Raw genomic sequence first — 19,729 nt, 5'->3', positions numbered from 1 at the left:
CTGGCACAGTTTTCCTCGGAGATGGCTGAACGGGTTTGCTTCCTTCCTTCCTTCCTTCTTTCAGCAATGGCTTGTTTGTTCATCCTTTCGGAGCAGATGGAGGAGGAGGAGTGGTTCAGATCGCTGAATATAACTGTTTCCAAAGAAAGGCTTATAAGCTGAGATGCTTAGTGCTCGGGCGTGAATTAATTTGTGCTGCACAGCATTTGCTTTAAAAGCAAATTAAAAAAGCATTTTGTATTTCCCGTGGATTTGAGGCTCCTACCCCAAGTGCTGCTGCTTGCAGCTGGCTGTGGTATTTTCCCTTCTTAAAGCAGCTTGACTCGGCACTTGTCCCGTGCCAAAAAAACCCTCCCAAAAAAAACCCAAAAACTGTGGAACCTCCCAGGAGCTGGCCTTGAAAACTCACCTGGACTAAAAAAGAGAGCCTGAGAGGCAGAGTGGGGCAGAGTTTGTCCCTCTGACAGCATTGGTGACCTAATCCCTTGCACAGACTGACATCCCTGATCCTTCCTCTCCGGGACACTCGGCTAATTCTGCAGGATGCGTGGGCACCCGCCTTGCTGGGGCAGTTTCTTCTCCTTGGGACATGACATTTTCCCTGGAGCCAAGGGGGCTAATCCCACCACTCCCTTCAAGGCTTGATTGTCATGTTTTATTTTAAAGGATTTGGTGGTTGTCTGCTGCCGCGGAGCAGCAATTTTTCTGTAACAGCTCCAAACTGTCAGTACAGAATTTCAGCCAGGCAGGCGACGAAGACGAGGACTGGTAAAATTCTTCCCTGTTTTTTCCATGTTTTCAGCTGCCCTTTTCCAGGGGCTGGTGATCCCTCAGGTGAGGCAGCCCAGCCTCAGCTCTTCACACCTCTCCCAGCTCATATCAGGAGCCCCCACATTCTTTGTTCCACCTCATTTTGCCTTTCCCAGTGTTCCCAACATCAATATCCATCCAGGCTGGGGCAAGAACCACCTGCTCTGCAGCTCTGGGTGTCTTGGCCAGCTCTGCTGGGCATCTCCAGCCCACCCATTTTCACATCTCAGTTGAAAATATTTGATTTCCTTGCCGATTTTCCTCCTTTTTTGCTGCGTTTGCTGTTGGGAGAGGTTTTTCTCCCCTAAAATCAGCCATCCCTGAGCTCAGGCTCCCTGCAGATGAGCGGTGGCACCTTTGAGATCTTCCCCAGAGCTGCTGGAATGTGCTGTTCTGAAGCAGTTGGCAGCCTTTGCTTATATATACATGTGTGTGTATTAAATAGAACAGCTCAGAATATCCGGCAGGCAGAGGTTCATTCAGCACCCAGAGCCTTCCCAGCCCTTTTTTCCTTTTCCTTCCTTCCTTCCTCAGCTCCCCAGGAACAAGATTTTGTGTCAACAAAAGCTGGAAACTGATTTCTGAAAGGCTTCCACTCGCCCTGGGATGATGATAATGATAATAATGATGATGATGGTGGTGGTGGTGTTGCTCTCCAGGCACCAGATACAGGGGGAGCAGAAAACAGGAAGCCCAAAAACCTTTGGAACTTTGAAGAGTGCAGCTCTTCAAAGCAGAACAAACGGCAGGAAACCACAGATATCCCCCTGGGATCAGGCATTCCACGCCGTGCTGTGGAGGGGATGGGGATGCTTTGAGCTGCAGGCCCCCAAATTTACCTCCCAGTTGCAGGCTCAGACTCTCCATCTGTGCAGGCAGTTGGGGAACAGCAGCAGCAGCAGCAGCAGCAGCCAAGGGCTGGGATATTCCAGATGTTGGGCTGCAGAGCCTGTTGCAGGAAGTGGGAAGGTGTGGCATCTCCAGGGCTGCATCCCAAGCCCCATCGGAAGGGAAGTGGTTGTGGGTAGAGGATCTCCCACTCGCAGAGACCGGACCACAAAAGAGGATGGTGAGGGGGAAGGATTAAAAAAAAAAAAAAAAAAAATAAAAAAGAGCAGCATTTGTTAGGATGTAACTTTGTCTCTCAGTGAGGCCTGGGACTGGAGCTGGGAGAGGGGGGTGACTTTGCTGAGAGGCTCAGCGAGCCAGAAAGGCTTTTTTTGTTGTCTCAATGCTGGGGCTGGTGTCAGATCTAGGCCAGGAGTAAGTCCTGAAAAGCAATTTGCCTGGGCTGCCGAGGAATTAGTCATGACTCCCTGTGCCCACTCGCTTGTGATCCTTTGGAGAAGGGCACGGTGTCAGCCACAGTTTAGCTCTTGAGGGAGAAGGAAAACCCCGGTAAGAAAATATCAGCTGGTGAACTGAGGTGATCTCCCCCTCCCCAGACATGGCTGTGCTTTTGTTTCCACCTTAACCTGGGCAAATCCAATTCCAGACAGCATAATCTCTCCCCTCCTCTTCCCTGAAAAGAGCAGCTGTCACCGGGCTCTGGGAGCTGGGTGGGAGGATCTAATGCTCAGAGAAGGGACCTGCTGTCAGCAGGGCCACGGGCCCACAGCCCAATTAAACTAATGCCCAGTGATAGGAGTTAAACCTGTTAGAATTATATCTCTCCATGTTTATTGCTCAGCCACGAAGCCTCTTATGGCAGAGATGTTCTTCCCTCCCTCGGGACAGCTCTGCTCCCAGCAGAGGCTGCGCTGCCATCGGAGCTGTCTCGTCTTCCCCAGCTCTCCTGGAGATCCAGCTGAAGTTCACCTGTGTCCCCCCGAGGTTGTTCCTTGCCCTTCACTGAGATTGGGATGATCCAAGCAGGCAGGGAGCCGGGGAGCAGAGCCAGCCCTGCATCGCCGTGGGGCGCTCAGGATGGGCTGGATGGTTTTATCCCATCTCTTCTCTCCCTCCCTGCTTTCCCTCCTTCCCCTGGCCTGGGCTGACTCAGACCACTCGCCCTCCTCCTCCTCCTCGCTGGCCTGAGTCAGCTTGGCAGGGAGTGGAGACCTGAGCTGCCAAAGCTCCTTTCCTTGACTCATCCCAGCAGCTCTGCCTTCCCCGGGGATGTCGGCCGGCCGGAGGAGCTCCGTGAGCAGCAGGATTCCACTGCAGCTCTGGCCCCTCAGCTCCTTCCACTGGGCTCCCCCAGCCAGCTGGAAATCCCAAAACAACGGAGGGAATGGCATGGGGAATGGTGGGGTGAATTCCAAGTGATGCCAGTTAAGTAATTTTGCTCATTTTCAGTCTCTTCTTTCCATCTTTTCTGGCCAAACTGGTCTCTTGCACTTGGGAGGTGCCTCCTTTTTCCCCTTTGCCACTTTTCTGGGTGGTTTCTTGCAGGATGGGGATGTGGAGATCTTGCTGGGTGGAGTCTGTGACATCCCACATCCACCTGCACTCTGCAGTTCTGGCTCAGAATATTTACCCATGAGACTTACCTTGAAATTCTTCATGGGATGGCAAAAACTCAGCAGAAATTCCATCTTAGAACAGAATTCATGGCCTAATTCTATGGATCTCTTTTTGTTATTTGGAGAAGAGGGAGAAGGAAACACACACTTCCCTCTTTGCCCCTAAATTCACAAAGAGGCTGAGACCACTGGAAGATGCAGAAATCAGCTCATCTCCCTCCTCCAGGAATAAAACATGAACCCCAGGGGATAGGAAGGCTCCTGACAGTCCCTTATTTCCATCTCTTTGTAGTGTTGGCTTCAATCTTGCTCCATTGCCTCATCACCATGGTGGTGGTGGTGGTGATGATCCTGCCCTTCAAGCAGGAGGGATTTGATCACAGGTGGGAGGCCCAGTGTTTGCAAACAGAAAAAAAAAAAAAAAAAAAAAAAGAATAACTGGGTGAAGGAGAAAACGTTGTTTTATTTCAAAGCTTTCCAGAGCTCGTCTCTCGTGATGTAGATTTAAATAAAAACCCCGAGACGAGCGATTTTTTGCATTACCCAGCCTGGAAGAAAAAAAAAAAAAAAAAAAAAAAAAAAAAAAAAAAAAAAAAAGGTTCAATACAGAGAGCACGGTTTGATTTTGGAGTTTTCAGAAAAGAGGCTGCGGAGCAGTGGGATTATTTTAATAATACGGAAACTTCCCTTCAGGATATTATAATTTTCTTGCCTGTACTTCTTGTTCTCGTTACTCTTAACGTGATAATCCTTTCCACAGCCTCTGTCTGCTGCATGTGACCGTGGATAGCTACTGGGAGTGGGAATTACTGTGTGCTCTGCAAAACGTTCCCAGCTTGTCCTCCTTGCAGGGCTCTGCCTGTGACTCTGCAGGCTGGGAGCACGTCAGAGCAGCTTTTCCCTCTCCAGAGCCTCCTGGGAGCTGTTTTTGGTGGGATATCCGGGCTCCAGCCGTGGCTGGGAGGCTCCTTGAGCTCGCAGACTGTGGGGACTGAGAGCCAGTTGCTGCCTGTGGGCGTGAAAAATAAAGAGCAATCCATGGGCAGCTGTCTCAGAGATGGGGCTGGGGATGTGAGTCAGGCTGGGCAGCTGAAGTGTCTCTGTGTGGAGTCACCCTGATCCAGTGAGGATCCTGATCCGGGGCTGGGATGGGGGTTTTGGGGGAGTTTATGAGGTTTAGGGGGTTCACAGCAGCCAGAGGGTCACAGGGTGAGGAGGTTTTGGCTTTATGGGATGGATCCTAAAATCCCACAGTGGTTTGGGTGGGAAGGGAGGTTTAAATTCATCTTGCTCCACCTCCTGCCGTGGAGGAAAGGAACACCTTTCACTATCCCAGGGTGCTCCAACCTGGCCTTGGGCACTTCCAGGGATCCAGGGACAGCCACAGCTCCTCTGGGAATTCAATCCTAGCCCCTCACAACCCTCACAAGGAGGAATTCCTTCCCAAAATCCCATCTAACCCCATCCTCTGGCAGTGGGAAGCCATTCCCTGTGTCCTGTCCCTCCATCCCTTGTCCCCAGTCCCTCTCCAGCTCTCCTGGAGCCCCTTCAGGCCCTGGAAGCTGCTCCGAATCCGCTAAAAGCAACGACGCCTTTTGTTTATTGCACAGAAACGGGCGAATCCGACAGCGAAAAACGGCACAGAAACCCTGAATATTTGCAGGTATTCCACAGCCAAAAACCCTCCAGCTTTTGGAGGAATCTGTTGCTGAGCAGATCCTCCTAAACACAGAGAGAGAACGACACCCCCAGCCTTTCAAAGCTGGGATGGTGGTGGTGGTGGTGGGGGGAGAACATATTTTTCAAGTCGTGCCCGACCCTGTGCAGTTTGCAACCAAAACAATTCACACCTAAAGCCTATAAATAGAGTGCAATACTCCCTGGATATTTTAGCAGGCCCGGAACAGGCACAGGGGATGGAGGGTGAGTGTTTTTTTACTACGTGCTGGTTACCTGACCTGCGGGGCGCCAGCTGCCGCGGATTTCTGCGGCTCCCCGAACGCCAGGCACACAAGTCGTGTGAGCTGCCCCCACACTGCTCCGTGTCTGTTCTCTCCAGAGCCCAATTTTAGCAGCACGAAAAGGGAGCTGGAGCTCCTGGGAGGGGTTTTTTTTTTTTTTGGAGCCAGGGTGGTGGTGGTGGGGGGAGAGAGAGAGAGAGAGAGAGAGCCCAGCTCGCATCCCCCGGATGGTGGGAGCGGATGGTGAGGACAGCTGGGCGCTGGGATGGGGCTGGAATGTGGCTGGGCATTGCCTGAGCTGGGATCAAGGCTGCTGGAGTTCAAGTGAAGCCCAAAAAGATGTTAAAAAAAGGAGATTTTAAGAAAAACGAGCTCCATCTTTAACCACCCCCCCGCCCCAAGATTTTAACAGCGATTCTGCTTGAAAAGCAAATGTCCCCATTAAAAGATCGTGGTGCAGCATCAAGGCTGGGATTGAAATCCCGGGGCCAGCAGGAGGAATTGGAACAAACCTTTGGATCCTTCTAGTCCTGGCTGCTCCCAGCACTCCGCATTTCCTTAATAGCACAGGAGCTTGACAACACAACTGAACCCAGCGCTGATCCCATGACAACAAAACGCGCACGGATTTACTCTTGGCTGGTCAATTGAAATCCATTTGCTTCTCTGGTTGACGAGGTGTGGAATGAATGTTTTAAGTGTGTTAAAACAGTCAGCATGGAAAGAAAAGTTCCTTAAAATATCTCCTATCACTGGAGGTTTGCTTGCCAGCTAGCAAGTAGGAGGGAGCAGGCACTGAGGTAGCATCAGGAGAAGAAGGCTGGGCTGGAGCTCTGAGCTCGGAGAACAGGGTTCCCCTCCCTTTTGGAGGTGTCACAGTTCACTGGGATTGTGCTCCAGCCCCAGGAATTTCATGGGAAGGAGGTGTTGTGGGGGTAAGGAGTGTGTGGAGGGGGTGAATGATGCAGAGATGGGAAGGCTCACTGGTGGTTCAGGAGGAATTTCACCGTCCTGTTGAGGATGAGGATGGAGGAAACAGCCAGAGCCACCTCAGGGTCCTTAACGGGGCTGGAGGAGAAGCAGCTCCCCTCAGTTTTGGGGAGAGAACACGAGCTCGTCTCCCAGCACTGAGCCCTGCTGGGTTGTGACCTCCCTGCTTTTACAGCATTCCCATTTATCCATCACCTCCCAATCCATGTGCTGGAGAACATCCTTGGCTCAAGCTGAACACGTTTGGTGCCGGCTCCAGGAGAATCTGGAGCTCAAAAACCCCAAGATTTCCTTGACTTTTGAGGTGTAACTCCCATTAAAGCTGCAGCTTGTGCTGGGCTCAGCTTGGCATTTCCCAAGAACAGCTTTCCCTGCACACTCCAGGCTGCCCTGCAGTCCCCTGGAGCTGATTCCCATCTCTTCTTTTCCACAGGTGGAGAGAGACTTTGAAAGGGAATATGGGAAGCTGCAGCAGTGAGTATCAACCACACTGGTCAGACAGGATGGGCCACATGCTTCCCTTCCTCTCTTCCCAGGGAATTTTAGCCAGGGATGCTCTTCCCAGTGAGCAAATCCCTCTCTGCCCTGTAATTTCCAATTCTTCAGGGTTTCTCTGGCTGTTCAAAGGTGTCCCTCAGAAATATTTGTGGTGGGGTTGCAGATCCTGGCAGCTTTTTTTTTTTTAAAAAAAAGTGTAAAATTTCCAGAAAATTGCAGGGCCCTCAAAAAGCCCAGCACCTCAGAGGACCAGGAGTGGCTTTGCCATCCTGCCTCGTGTCACAGGAGCTCTCACAGGGATCATCTGGAAGCATTTGGCTTTACCATTTGTGCAAAGTGTGAGAACTTTCAGAAAATATGCTAACTATGAATAAGAGATCACCAACTTGAAAAGGTTAAAAACCATCTGAAAACAACCCCGAAAAGGGGTTGAGCTGCTCTGAACTTCATCTGAGCCTTGCCTGGATATTTTTAACTCCCACCAGAAGCCAGCATATTCAGCCCGTAAATGATTTGTTGCACGGATGATACAACTCGTGTTCCTTTCTTTCCAAGATTCCAACTTTGCCTTCTTTTCTCCCCATCTTTCAGATTGGAAGATCAGACCAAAAAACTTCAGAAGGATATGAAGAAAAGCACAGATGCAGATTTGGGTGAGTGACTGGAGGATACATAGACTGTGAACTTGGCCACAGGGAGATGAAGCGACTTTTTTTTTTTTCTTTTTTTTTTCTTTTTTTTTTTTTTTTTTTCTCGAGATCACATGAGTAATGTGTGACAAGTCTGGAAAAAACAAATCCAGAGAGCTCAGTCCCACTCAGTTTGCTTAGTTACAAGGCCATCTGCGAGAGGGCTGCGAGCAGCAGCTCAGCCCAGGGAACACAGGGAGTGCTGGGGGTTCAATCCCTGTTTCCTCAGCTCCGTGGCCTTGGATAAATCCCTTTCTTTGCCTCAATTCCTGCCACTGAAACAACAACAAAAAAAAAAATCACCCCAGGAGTCATTCCAGGTTTCAGATGATCCAGCAGGAGCAGCTTCAGCTGTTGTGCCAGCAGTGCTTTTTTCACCTCCTTCAGTCCTCCTTTCACCTCCCTCTGTGGAGCCCCAGGAAGGTGGGATGGGTTTGGGGGGGTCTGCAGGGCACAGCTGGGCACAGCTGGATGTGTTTCCCGTGGGAAATGCTGAGCTGGCAGCTTTCCTTCGGGAATAACCCAGCTCATTCCCTCGGTGGCTGCTTGTTTTGGCTTCCCCTGGTGGCAGTGGGCGATGGAGGAAGCAATAAAACAGCTCTGCCTGCACGTTTGGGGTGACATCTGCCCTCGCAGGTGTCCTGTGCCATGTCCCAGCTCCCTTCACATCCCTCTGGGTGGAATCTGCTGTGCTGGGATCCAGTGGAGGAGGACTGGGAGCTGGATTTGTTGGATCCTGAGCAGGGCAAGGAACCTGCAGCAAAGAGCTGTTCCAAACCCAGATGGTTTTTTCGCAGCGTGTGGTTTGGAGCAGTCCCTGCCTGGCCCCCACAGCTCCAGAGCCAAGGCAGAGGCACCAGCACAAACAGGTGTGGGCTGCACTGGGCCAGCTCTCAGCCCCTGGGATTGGGGTCACAGCAGGGCAGGACAGTGGGAAGGAGGAAATTTGGGGTTTTCCATCACTCAGCCTCTCACCTCTGCGTGTGTGTGTGGATATTGCCTGACACAAACACAGATCCGAGCTCTCCCCGCGCTCTCCCACCTTTCCCAGCTTAGGGAGAGGGGTGGGAAAAGCATCAGACACTCAGGACACTTTTCCAGGGTGAAAACTGGTCCTTTCCAAGGACTCTGGTCATTGTCAGGGATCCTTGGTAAGTTTTTCCTTGTTAAGGATTCCCCTCCCCTCCCTTGCAGTGGGCGTTGTTTATATGGAGCATTTCAAGTCCCAGAGGAGCTGTGGGAGGACTTTCTTTTTCCGTTCTGTTACATGGCAGAGTCACAAATGAGCCTTGGCCAGAGCCAGGAAGATCTGATTTCTCATTTAAAGGCTCGAGATGATGAGTGGAGGGAGAGGTAACTGCACACAGCCTGCTGAGGGAGGGCGGAAGGGAAAGGAGGTGGATCAGATCAAATCCTTGAGGGTGGCTCTCCTCACCTGGCAGTGCCCATTCCCAACATCCAGCCTCCAAATCCAGTCAGGATGGCAGCGTTTTGTCCTCTTTCCTCATTCCTCCAGGCTCAGGGGGTTGGTTCTTCCCTGCCTGCAAACACTCCCTGGCAAAGTGGGACTGGTGGCTGGAGTCTCCACCTTCTTCCCAAAAAGCTCAGCTCAGGAGGAGATTCTGTTCTGACACAATTCCTGTGCATGGAAATATCCCAACGAGGCTCCTCCACTCTGCCCTGGCAGCAAACAGGGAATAATGGGGTGTCAGCAGCACTCCCTGTGCCCTGGCTGGAGATCACTCACCCCCTTCCCCACCCTCTTTCCAAACAAAACAGGGTCTTGTGGAGCAGGAGGAGGTAAAAGCTCTCCTTTGGAATGAGGTGCAGGTAACCCACAGGATTCCCACAGCTCAGGTTTGCTCTCTGGCTCTTCTGGACTCTAAAATCTGAAATTCCTTTAATTGGAGCTGTATCTTACATGTTTAATGAGGGAAAGAACAGTGCAGACCCTCCTGAAGGCCACCCTGAGGGACAGGCAATCCTTTTTCCTCCTTCTTCTCCTTCTTCTTCTCCTTCTCCTCCTTCTCCTCCTTCTTCTCCTTCTCCTCCTTCTTCTCCTTCTCCCCCCTGCCCTGGCACTCTCAGACCCCACTTTTCCAGCCCTCTACAGGTGATGTCAGTGATGCAGAGGAACTTCCTGACCCAAATTCCCCCTGGACATGCCCAAACCCTCCCCAATTCCCAACCTCCCACCGTGACCCTGCCACTCCCTCCCTCCAATTCCCTTCCAATCCTTTTCCTGCAAAGGAAGAACTTCATTTTTCCCTTTCCAGCCCGAAGAGTTCTACCATTCTTAACTCCATCCCATTCTGGCACAAATCCCTCCTCAGATGTGGTCACACATATGGATTATATCCCATCTGTTTAAAGGTTTAAATGCCTAAAGCCTTAATGTTTGGATAATAGCTGGGATACGGTAGCTTTGTTATTCCAGAGTGAGAGGCTGGTTCTGCATTGAGCTCCCCCAGCTCTGCAGCTTCTGAGCCCTCTCCGTTATAATTGTGTGTAACCTTTAAATCAGAATGGTTAACCCCTTGATTTATGATCTTAAGCTCCCCATTATTCGGATGATTTTTTTAAAGTTTTAATATCTAAAGGGAGGTTTTTTTTGGTTTTTTTTTTTCCAAAGCTCCTCCACAGTGCGGCTCGAGCATCTGGCTTTGTGATCTCTGACTGGAATAACTTCCAGCACTGAGGAAAAAGAACATTTTTTTTTTAGTACCTCTGCCTTTTTTTTTTTTTTTTTTTTTAGTCTATTTTATCCCTGTTTATATTTATGCTTTCCTTTTTATTAGTCTTTTTTTTCCATTCTGTACCTTCCCTGATTTCTCACTCGTTTGTGTGGTGGTTCTGTCACTGAATTTTCCCTTTGCAGACCAAGTTTTTGGATAAAGAGGGATGTGCCTGATGGAAAACAAATGAAATGCTCAGTCAGAGCATGACCTGGTGCTTCTGGATTTCTTGGTGACACTCCCAGGGCCTGTAGGGACTTCATATCCCCCCTGGCTTGTTCTCCACAGGCACAAAATTCAGATTTTTTGAGGGGAAAATGCTTAACTTGTGTCCCTGCTCTTTGTGTTTGGAGAGGGAAAGAGAAACCTCATCTCCCAGCCCTGTCAGTCTGGTCCTTTTCCCACTAAATCCACTTCAAATACTTGCTTTTTTTTTTTCTAAAGCCATTTGAAAGACTTAATGGACTGTGATTTTTTCTCATCGTGGAAGAGCTATAGTGAGGCTGAGAGTGACACTTAATAGTCTGTCGAGAGAAGATGTATAAAGATGTATAAAAACCCCCATCTCTGGTTTTTTTTTGGTTTTTTTTTTAAGAGAACAGTGCTTTTGTTAGTCTGGGATTATTTCTGGCAGCATCACAAGCCTCACACTGGAGTGGTTCAGATTAACTTATATAAAAACACTTCTCTGGGTGTTTACATGAATGAATTGGTGCTTTTTTTTTTTTGCTTTTTCTCTCAGCCACCAGTGAGCATCTCTCCTGGAAAAGTTTGTGCTGAGCTCCTCCTGGGCTGGCTCAGCTCCCTGACAGAAAAAAAAAAAAAAAAAAAATCAGTGAGAAACGTGACCCTCTCTGGTTTCTTTTCCACCAGCCATGTCCAAATCTGCTGTGAAGATTTCCTCAGACCTGCTGTCCAACCCTTTGTGTGAGCAGGAGCCCTCGTTCCTCGAGATGGTCACAGCCTTTGACACAGCCATGAAGAGGATGGACTCCTTCAACCAGGAGAAGGTGGAATGGCTTTGGCTGGAAGATGGGAGTGCTGGGAGAGTCGTGGAGTGGTGGGAGTGTCGTGGAGTTGTGGAATGGTTGGGGTTGGGAGGGGTTTGAACTCGTCCCATTCCATGGGCAGGGACATTTCCCACTGTCCCCAGAGTGCTCCAGCCTGGCTTTGGACACTGTCCCAGGGTGTTCCAGCCTGGCTTTGGACACTTCCCACTGTCCCAGGGTGATCCAGCCTGGCTTTGGGCACTTCCCACTGTCCCAGGGTGTTCCAGCCTGGCTTTGGGCACTTCCCACTGTCCCCAGGGTGTTCCAGCCTGGCTTTGGGCACTTCCCACTGTCCCAGGTTATCCCAGCCTGGCTTTGGACATTTCCCACTGTCCCAGGGTGTTCCAGCCTGGCTTTGGACATTTCCCACTGTCCCAGGGTGTTCCAGCCTGGCTTTGGACATTTCCCACTGTCCCAGGGTGTTCCAGCCTGGCTTTGGACATTTCCCACTGTCCCAGGTTATCCCAGCCTGGCTTTGGGCACTTCCCACTGTCCCAGGTTGTTCCAGCCTGGCTTTGGGCACTTCCCACTGTCCCAGGGTGTTCCAGCCTGGCTTTGGGCACTTCCCACTGTCCCAGGGTGTTCGAGCCTGGCTTTGGGCACTTCCCACTGTCCCAGGTTGTTCCAGCCTGGCTTTGGGCACTTCCCACTGTCCCAGGTTATCCCAGCCTGGCTTTGGACACTTCCCACTGTCCCCAGGGTGTTCCAGCCTGGCTTTGGACATTCCAGGGATCCAGGGGCAGCCCCAGCTCCTCTGGGAATTCCATCCCATCCCCTCCTCACCCTCCCAGCCAGGAATTCCTTCCCAAAATCCCTCCATCCCTGTCCTCTGGCATTCCCTGTGTCCTGTCTCTCCCTGCCTTGTCCAGACTCCCTGTGTCTCACCTCTTTCCCTTTTTATCATCATCCCCAAGACTTTTCCCACGATATTTTCTCAAATCTCAATCTTCTGGCGGTGATTTCAGCTCCCATGGGAGAAATTCTCTCTCTTTTGGTCGTGGTTGTGCTCAGAATCCCTCTCCAATCCTGTGGTGGATTCTGTGCAAACCCATCCTTGTGCAAATGGGATTTTTTCCAACAATCCTGATGTTCAATCCTCTTTTTTTTTTTTTTTTTTTTTTGCTTTCCACAGGTGAATCAGATCCAAAAGACAGTCATAGAGCCTTTGAAAAAGTGAGTATCAACCATCATCATCTCGTGGGGTTTGTCCTCATCCTGAGCTTTGGGGATGGGGATTCTGGAGAGAGGCTGGAAATTCCACAGAGGGACAATCCTGCCCTGGCCCTGCTGCCCACACTGGTTTTGGTACCTTAATTAATAATAATTTTAACCTTTTTGGCCACTTGGATCTACCTGTAGCATAAAGACAGGTATATAGACAGATATATTTTATAAAGACAGATATATTTTATATATAAAGACAGATATATTTTATATCTAAACACAGATATATTTTATATCTCCTGAGATATAAAATCATGGAGCATCCTGGGCTGGAAGGGACCCCCCAAAAGATGAATAATTCAACTTTTTCTCTGTTTATGTGTTGGTTTTTACCAACTCTTGGCTCCAGCAAAGGCACAAAACCAGCTGGAGATCATCCAGAGGGGGTCACAAATTGGCTGCTTGAGCAGAAGTTTCTTTCATTTGGAAATTTTCCTAAATAAAAAAAAAGGAAAAAAAGTGAAAGTTCCTGCATGTTTATAAATAATATTTTCATGCAAAGAAGGAGGAGGGGCTGCAGAGACTCCAGAGGGGTTGGAAATGAGGGGAAAACACCCAAATTCTCACAGTTTTGTCACATCTGGCCTGAAAAAATTCCACTTTTTCCATGATCACAGGCTGTTGTGACCCTGAATCTTTCAGGATAATTCCAGTTCTCCCCCAAATATCCCCTCAAATCCCAAGATTTGCTGTTTTGTTACAGGAGCAGAGCCAGCCGGCAAAAAATAAAGCAAAATTACTTTAATATGACAGTAAGTGTTGCAAATTGCTGAATAACAATTTCAGTTTAGGTTTGACACACAAGAGGGGTTGTCGTGGTTTTTGGGTTGTTTTTTTTTTTTCCCCTGAAGTTGTTGTTCCTGCCCAAATCTGAAAGTAAAATCTCATGGATCACTTAACACCTGAGGTTACAGCATGTTCCTCCTGTCTGGGGGATGTTTGGTGACTCAAGTTTTACCTTGGTCCTCTATCCACCATCAGAAATTCCTGCTTATTTAAGGGAAAAAAAATAAGAAGAAAGAAAAGAAAAGGAAAAAAAATTCTCAGCCTTTTGCTGTGGAATTGTGTTGCTTATTATCTAGATTGTCCTCATGAAAGATACATTAACTTTTTCTTCCAGCATTCTGTTAAAATTGGAAGAACTTGTGTTTCTGAGATATTCTGGGTGGGTTTTTTTTTTTCTTTTTTCGTTTCTTTTTTTTTTCCACTCAGCTTGTGTTAGTTGGTGAAATGAAAGACAAATCCCTTTTTCTGCAAACCTGCCTTGGGTTTGAAGCCCTGGGGTGGTGAATTGAGGACAATAAAATCATTTTTGTTTGCTCATGGGAGATGCTCTGAGGGCTGTTCTCTGATTTTAGGGACAACAACCTGCCCCAAGTCAAAGGTACCAGGTCAGGGTGACCAGTACCTCTCCCAGATTTAGGAAATGCAGGGAATGAGAGAGGAAAAGGCTCCAGGGAGATCTCAGGGTACAAAAGGGGCTCCAGAAAGGCTGGAGAGGGACTGGGGACAAGGGATGGAGGGACAGGATTCCTGGAATGATTTCCCAACTGAAAAAGGGGAGATTTGGGAAAGAATTCCTGGCTGTGAGGTTGGGGAGGGGCTGGAATTGAGGGTTCCCCATTTCTGGAGTGTCCAAGGTGAGTTTGGAGGAGCAAGGGGCAGTGGAAGGTGTAGAAGGATCTGGATGATCCTTCAGATCCCATTCCACATTTCCCTGACTCTCTCCAGGGAGATCTCAGGGTACTAAAGGGGCTCCAGGAGGGCTGGAGAGGAACTGGGGACAAGGGATGGAGGGACAGGACTCCTGGAATGATTTATCAACTGAAAAAGGGGAGATTTGGGAAAGAATTCCTGGCTGTGAGGTTGGGGAGGGGCTGGAATTGAGGGTTCCCCATTTCTGGGAGTGTCCAAGGTAAGTTTGGAGCAGCATCGGGCAGTGGAAGGATCTGGATGATCCTTCAGATCCCATTCCACATTTCCCTGACTGGGGACACTCCATTGTCTGCCCAGTGCTCAGTCCAGCACCAGGGTGTTTACTCCAACCTCCTGGCTGCTTTCCAGCCTCAGCAATTCTCTCCAACTTCCCGAATTTCCATCAGCATAAAAGATGAGAGGCTTTTTTTTTTTTTTTTTTTCCCTTTTCCTGCCCTTTGGCACCTGCAAAGCTTCACCCTGTGCTCCTTTAACCAGCTTATGTTCCGTGCTGGGGGAAGCTTCATCCCAAAGAAGAACAAAAAAATGCTTCTTCCCTTCCCTCCTTCTTCCCTTTGTAGGTGCATCCCTGGCCAGGAACATTTCTGAGGAGCCCAAGGGTCCATTTTGAGGCTAATGAGATGCAGGAGAGAAAATGCAGAGCTTGCACCTCCCTCTCCTTGTCCTGCTGGCAGATAAACCCCAGCGCCAGAAAAGTTCCAGATTAATGAAAAGCTGCCTTGAGGAGCCCTTCTTATTTCCAGTTTAGGTTTTTCCAGCTCTCCCAAGCCTCTCCCAACTTTGCTCTGACCTAGAAAAAAAAAAAAAAAAAAAAAAAAAAAAGGCTTTTTATTTTTTTTTTTTTTTTTTTTTTTTGCTCCAACAGCTGCACTGTATTACATCTTCACTGGTGGTCTTTTATAGTTTATTAGCCAAAGAAACAGATAAGTATAATCCAGACAATTATCATTAGTGGTAATATATTGTAATCAGAGGCACATGGGCAGTAAAATCTCCATTCAGTTGTCCAGGGATTGGAGTTTCCAGGCGAATTTTGGGGAATTTGTTAAACCACGTTGAAAAAAAGCAGTAGTAGATTTAGTGAGGGGGAGGTGGAGGCTTGTATTGTTTCAGCCCTTCTGCTTCTGGGCTCGTAGGGTTATTCACAATTTGGCTTTTTGAGCCCCCAAAAGAACCCTTTTGGCTGGGAATGACTCATTTATTTTCAGGGAAAGAGCAAAACTCCAGTGAGAATATTGCATTTTTTCAGGGGGTGGGTTGGGCGAGGAGCTGGGCAGGAGGGATGGGCTCCTCTTTGGGAGCTGCCTGTGGAATCTCACACCAGAACAGAGGATTTGGGGCAAAAGGGGACAAAAGCTGGGCTGGACTTCACTCTCCCAGTTCTTCCCAGTCGAGGCAGGGTCAGGGATTGGGGCTGGAGTCTTAATGTTCCATATTGTGTGTCCTTATTTAAGGAAGGAAGCGGCTTAAAGGAGCCAGGTGGTTTGGAAATCCACAGGATTTAGGGCCTTTCACGTTGGGAGCCGATTTCCAGGGCCACAGGTCTCAGTTTAACTGGCTCTGTCTGACCCTCTCAGAGCAAGGAGGTGGCCTGGTCACCTTGGCCTGGTGCCATTCCCTTGGAGCGTTGTCCTGCTCACAAATCCAGAGGGGTTTTGGCCTTGGGAATGTCATGGGCACCTTGAATTGGTGCCGTTCCTTTAGAGCGTGTTCCTGTTCCCAAAATTGGAGAAGTTTTGGCCATGGGGATGTCCTGGTCACCCTGGCACAGGATCACCCCGCTAGAGCATTGGCTTTGTCCCAAAATTGGAGAGGTTTTGGCCATGGAAATGTCATGATCACTCTGTCATGGTACAATCCCTTTGATTTGGAGCATTGTCCTGCTCCCAAAATTGGAAAACTGTCCATGGGGATGTCCTGGTCACCCTGTCATGGTACCAACCCTTTGATTTGGAGCAGGTTCCTGTTCCCAAAATTGGAGAGGTTTTGGCCATAGGGATGTCCTGGTCACCCTGGGATGGGATCATCCCACTGGAGCATTGTCCTTGTCCCAAAACTGGAGTGGTTTCTCATTGGGAATGTCATGATCACCCTGTCATGGTACAATCCCTTTGATTTGGGGCATTGTCCTGCTCCCAGAATTGGAAAATCAGCCACAGGGATGTCCTGGTCACCCTGGCTTTGGCAGGGGTGACACAGAGGGTGCTGCCACCGTGGTGCCACCACTCAGGGGTGGCTGTCAGAGCTGTGGGGACACCCCAGGGGTGCAATCCAGGAGCAGTGAGGGATAAATTCCATCAGAGCCGCGCGTCACCAACATCTGCCAGCGACACGAACAGGAGGGAGATCCCTCACTCCACCTCCCTCCCACCTCCCCACCATTCCCAGGGTCTCTCCAGCTGCCAGGAAAAAGCAGCCAAAGCTGTCCAGGAGCAGCTCCAGGGGTGCAGAGGACCGGAAACAGGAAAAGCAGCTTTCATGTCCTTAACAAGTCTCTAATGAGGATTTGGAGCAGCCGCATGGCCAACTAATCCTCCACGCCGCTTCCTCTCCATTCCTGCACCTTTTCCCTCCAGGAGGAAGGAGTTGGGTTTAATTTCCCCCTTCCTGGTGGGTGGATGGGGCCCCACGGATGTGTGGGCACGAGCTGAGGAATGGCAGGAATCCCTCTCCACTCTCCAGCCTCTCCTGAGCCATCCTGGTGTCTCTCCAAACTTCCCCTCACCTCATCCACCATCTCTTTCTTTGGCATCTGGTGCTTCCCAGCTCTGCTGTTCCTTTTTCTTTACCTGTCCATCACCAGCTGTGGATTTTGTCCTCTTCCTCTTGGATTTTTATCCAAGATCTCATCCCAAAAATAACACCCTGGGGAAGAGCCACAGGTCCAGCTCACAGGCTGCCAATGAGATGCTTGAAATTAAAGGTTTTACCATTATTTTTTCCCTGTCCCAAAACTCCAGCACCCCTTTCCCATTAAAAATGGCTCCTGGAGGAAGCAGTGGGATGAGGATTTGGGATGAGGAGACAGAGAGGTGACAGAATATTCCCACTCCTCCAGCATCCCCACCATCCCCAGGGCTTCCCAGCAGAGAGAGGGGAAGGAATTTCCAATTTCCCAGCCCCAGATTTGTCAGCTGGGCTGAGTAACAGCCTGATCTGGCAGCACTGGGAATCCTGGGGCACTTTTATCTCCCAGTGGCAGCGTCTGTCCAACCCCATCCTTTAATTACGGGGAGGCTGGCGTGGAGACGAGGTGGGAACACGATTTAGAATGCAGGGAAACGGGCTGATTTAGATGTTTTTTCCAAGGATAACCTGTCATCCTGTGAGGAGTTCACCGACAGGTTCCCCCTCTCCTCCCTCCTACAGCCACGGGCAGAGTAATTTGTATTTTCTTTTCGTTATCCCTGCGTATCTCCCCTCACCTGCTCCTCTTAAGCCGCCTGGGCTGTAATCCCCTCTCAGCAGCCTTCCCTAAAAAGTGACAGGGAACAACACAGCAGCTTATTCCTCAAGCTGCTTTCATAGCAGGGGCTCTAATACCCCCTTGTGCTGTTTTACCTTTGCTTTACCACCCTTCCCACCAAGTCAGCTTTGATTTTTTTTGAGTTTGGATTTAAAAAAAAGGAAATTTTGGGTTACAGAGAGTTGGGAGGGGGGTTTGGGAGTGGGTTTGGCTGTCAGACCCTCCCTCATTCCCTATGGAGGAGGATGGATTATTGATAATATTGGATTTTAGGAATGTAATTTTCATGGTAAGAGTTGTCAAAAAGCCTGGCACAGTCTGCCCACGAGTCACCATCCCTGGGAGTGCTCAGGAAATGTATGGATGTGGCATTTTGTGGCTTGGTGGTGCTGGGTTGGTGGTTGGACTCGGTTTTAAGGCTCTTCTCCAACCTTTCTGATTCCATGGTTTGTTATAAACACCCTCACATCTGCTCCAGGGTTTTCCTCTGTGCATCTCCCAGGGACAGGAATTGTTCCCTTGCTCCAAGTGCGTGGAACAGATGAATGAAACACCCCAGATTTGCTTGTGAGGCTTCCCTGCTCTTTCCCCATGTCCCTCCTTCCCTGAAATTCTCTGTGGAGTTGTTCAGACTCCATTTCCAAAGGGCTTTTTGCCTCCCAGTTAATCCCAGTCCCTTTGCTCTGCCAGGAGGGGTTGGTGGTGCTTCTCCAAAAGGTTTTGGAAAACTCTCCTGGTCCCTGCAGGGCTGTTCTCAGAGGACGTGGCTGTGTCTGGGGATGGCAGAGAGCCTTTGTGCCAGGCTCTGCACCAGGGGCATTTGTCAATAACGTGCATGAGATGGTTGTGGAGACACTGGGGCCGCGTGTGGAGCCAGGAATTCCTCGGAATAACTTGGCACCAACAGGAGCTCGTCTCCCCTTCTCCCCCTGCACGAGTGTTTGGCACCCCTGGCACCCGCCCTGGGATTGTGTTTCTGTCCACACAGGGAGAAAAAACCTGGGCAGGACTTGAAACTCCTTCTCCGTGAATCCCAGGGGAATTCAGGGCTCACAGGGAATTCAGGATTCCTGGATTCCTTCAGCAGCCAGAGGCAGCTTTGCCTCACTCTGGAGCAGTCCAAGGAAGGTCCTTCCCTGCTTGAGCCGAGCTGAGCTGATCCTGAGTTGAAATTAAAACACAGAGAGTGTGGCTGGTGTGGGAAAAGTTCAGTGGGTACAGGGAGAGCTTGGTGGGCACAGGGAGGGCTCAGTTGGCACAGGGGGAACTTGGCTGGCCCAAGGAGAACTCCTTGGGCACAGGGAGAGCTCAGGTGGAACAGGAAGGCTCATCTGGAACAGGGAGAGCTCCTTAGGCACAGGGAGAGCTTGGCTGACACAAGGAGAGCTCAGTGGGCACAGAGAGAGCTCAGTGGGCACAGGGAGAGCTTCTTGGGCACAGGGAGAGTTCCTTGGGCACAGGGAGAGCTCAGTGGCCACAGGGAGAGCTTGGCTGGCACAGGGAGAACTTGGATGGCTCAATGGGCACGGGGAGAGCTCAGTGGGCACAGGGAGAGCTTGGTGGGCACAGGGAGAGCTTGGCTGGCACAGAGAGAACTCCTTGGGCACAGGGAGAGCTCAGGTGGAACAGGGAAGGCTCATCTGGAACAGGGAGAGCTCCTTAGGCACAAGGAGAACTCAGTGGGCACAGGGAGAGCCCAGTGGGCACAGGGAGAGCTTGGGTGGCCCAAGGAGAGCTTGGTGGGCCCAGGGAGAGCTCAGTGGGCACAGGGAGAGCTTGGCTGACCTGAGGAGAGCTCCTTGGGCACAGGGAGGGCTCAGTGGGCACAGGGAGAGCTTGGCTGGCACAGGAAGAGCTTGTGTAGCCCAAGGAGAATTCCTTGGGCACAGGGAGAGCTCCCTGGGGCATCGGTGGTGTCCAGAGAAGCCACAAGTGACCCAACCCTTCACTGGTGGACAACCACACTGAGGGGAACCTCCAACAGCGATGGGGTTGATTTTAAACTAAAAAAACAGAGTCATAAACAAGATATTGGGAAGGAATTTTTCCCTGTGAGGATGAGGGTGGCGCAGAGAAGCTGGAAAACACTTCCTCACCCCTGGAAGTGCCCTCAGATGGGGCTTGGA

General features: G+C 50.1%; 1 protein-coding gene across 1 annotated transcript in view; it reads left to right on the top strand.

Moving 5' to 3' along the window:
• The window catches only part of BIN3 (bridging integrator 3), a 47,221-nt gene that overhangs the window by 12,556 nt on the left and 14,936 nt on the right, over positions 1-19,729 (top strand). The window contains exons 3-6 of the mRNA XM_083880561.1: positions 6,660-6,700; positions 7,316-7,377; positions 11,022-11,158; positions 12,330-12,370. Coding sequence (XP_083736687.1) covers positions 6,660-6,700; positions 7,316-7,377; positions 11,022-11,158; positions 12,330-12,370 — 281 coding nt within the window. The remainder of the gene's footprint in view (positions 1-6,659; positions 6,701-7,315; positions 7,378-11,021; positions 11,159-12,329; positions 12,371-19,729) is intronic.

The sequence above is a fragment of the Zosterops lateralis genome (genome assembly GCF_965231275.1).
Source record: "Zosterops lateralis genome assembly, chromosome: 30".
Taxonomy (NCBI): Eukaryota; Metazoa; Chordata; class Aves; order Passeriformes; family Zosteropidae; genus Zosterops; species Zosterops lateralis.
This window is presented reverse-complemented; position numbering and strand designations above follow the sequence as displayed.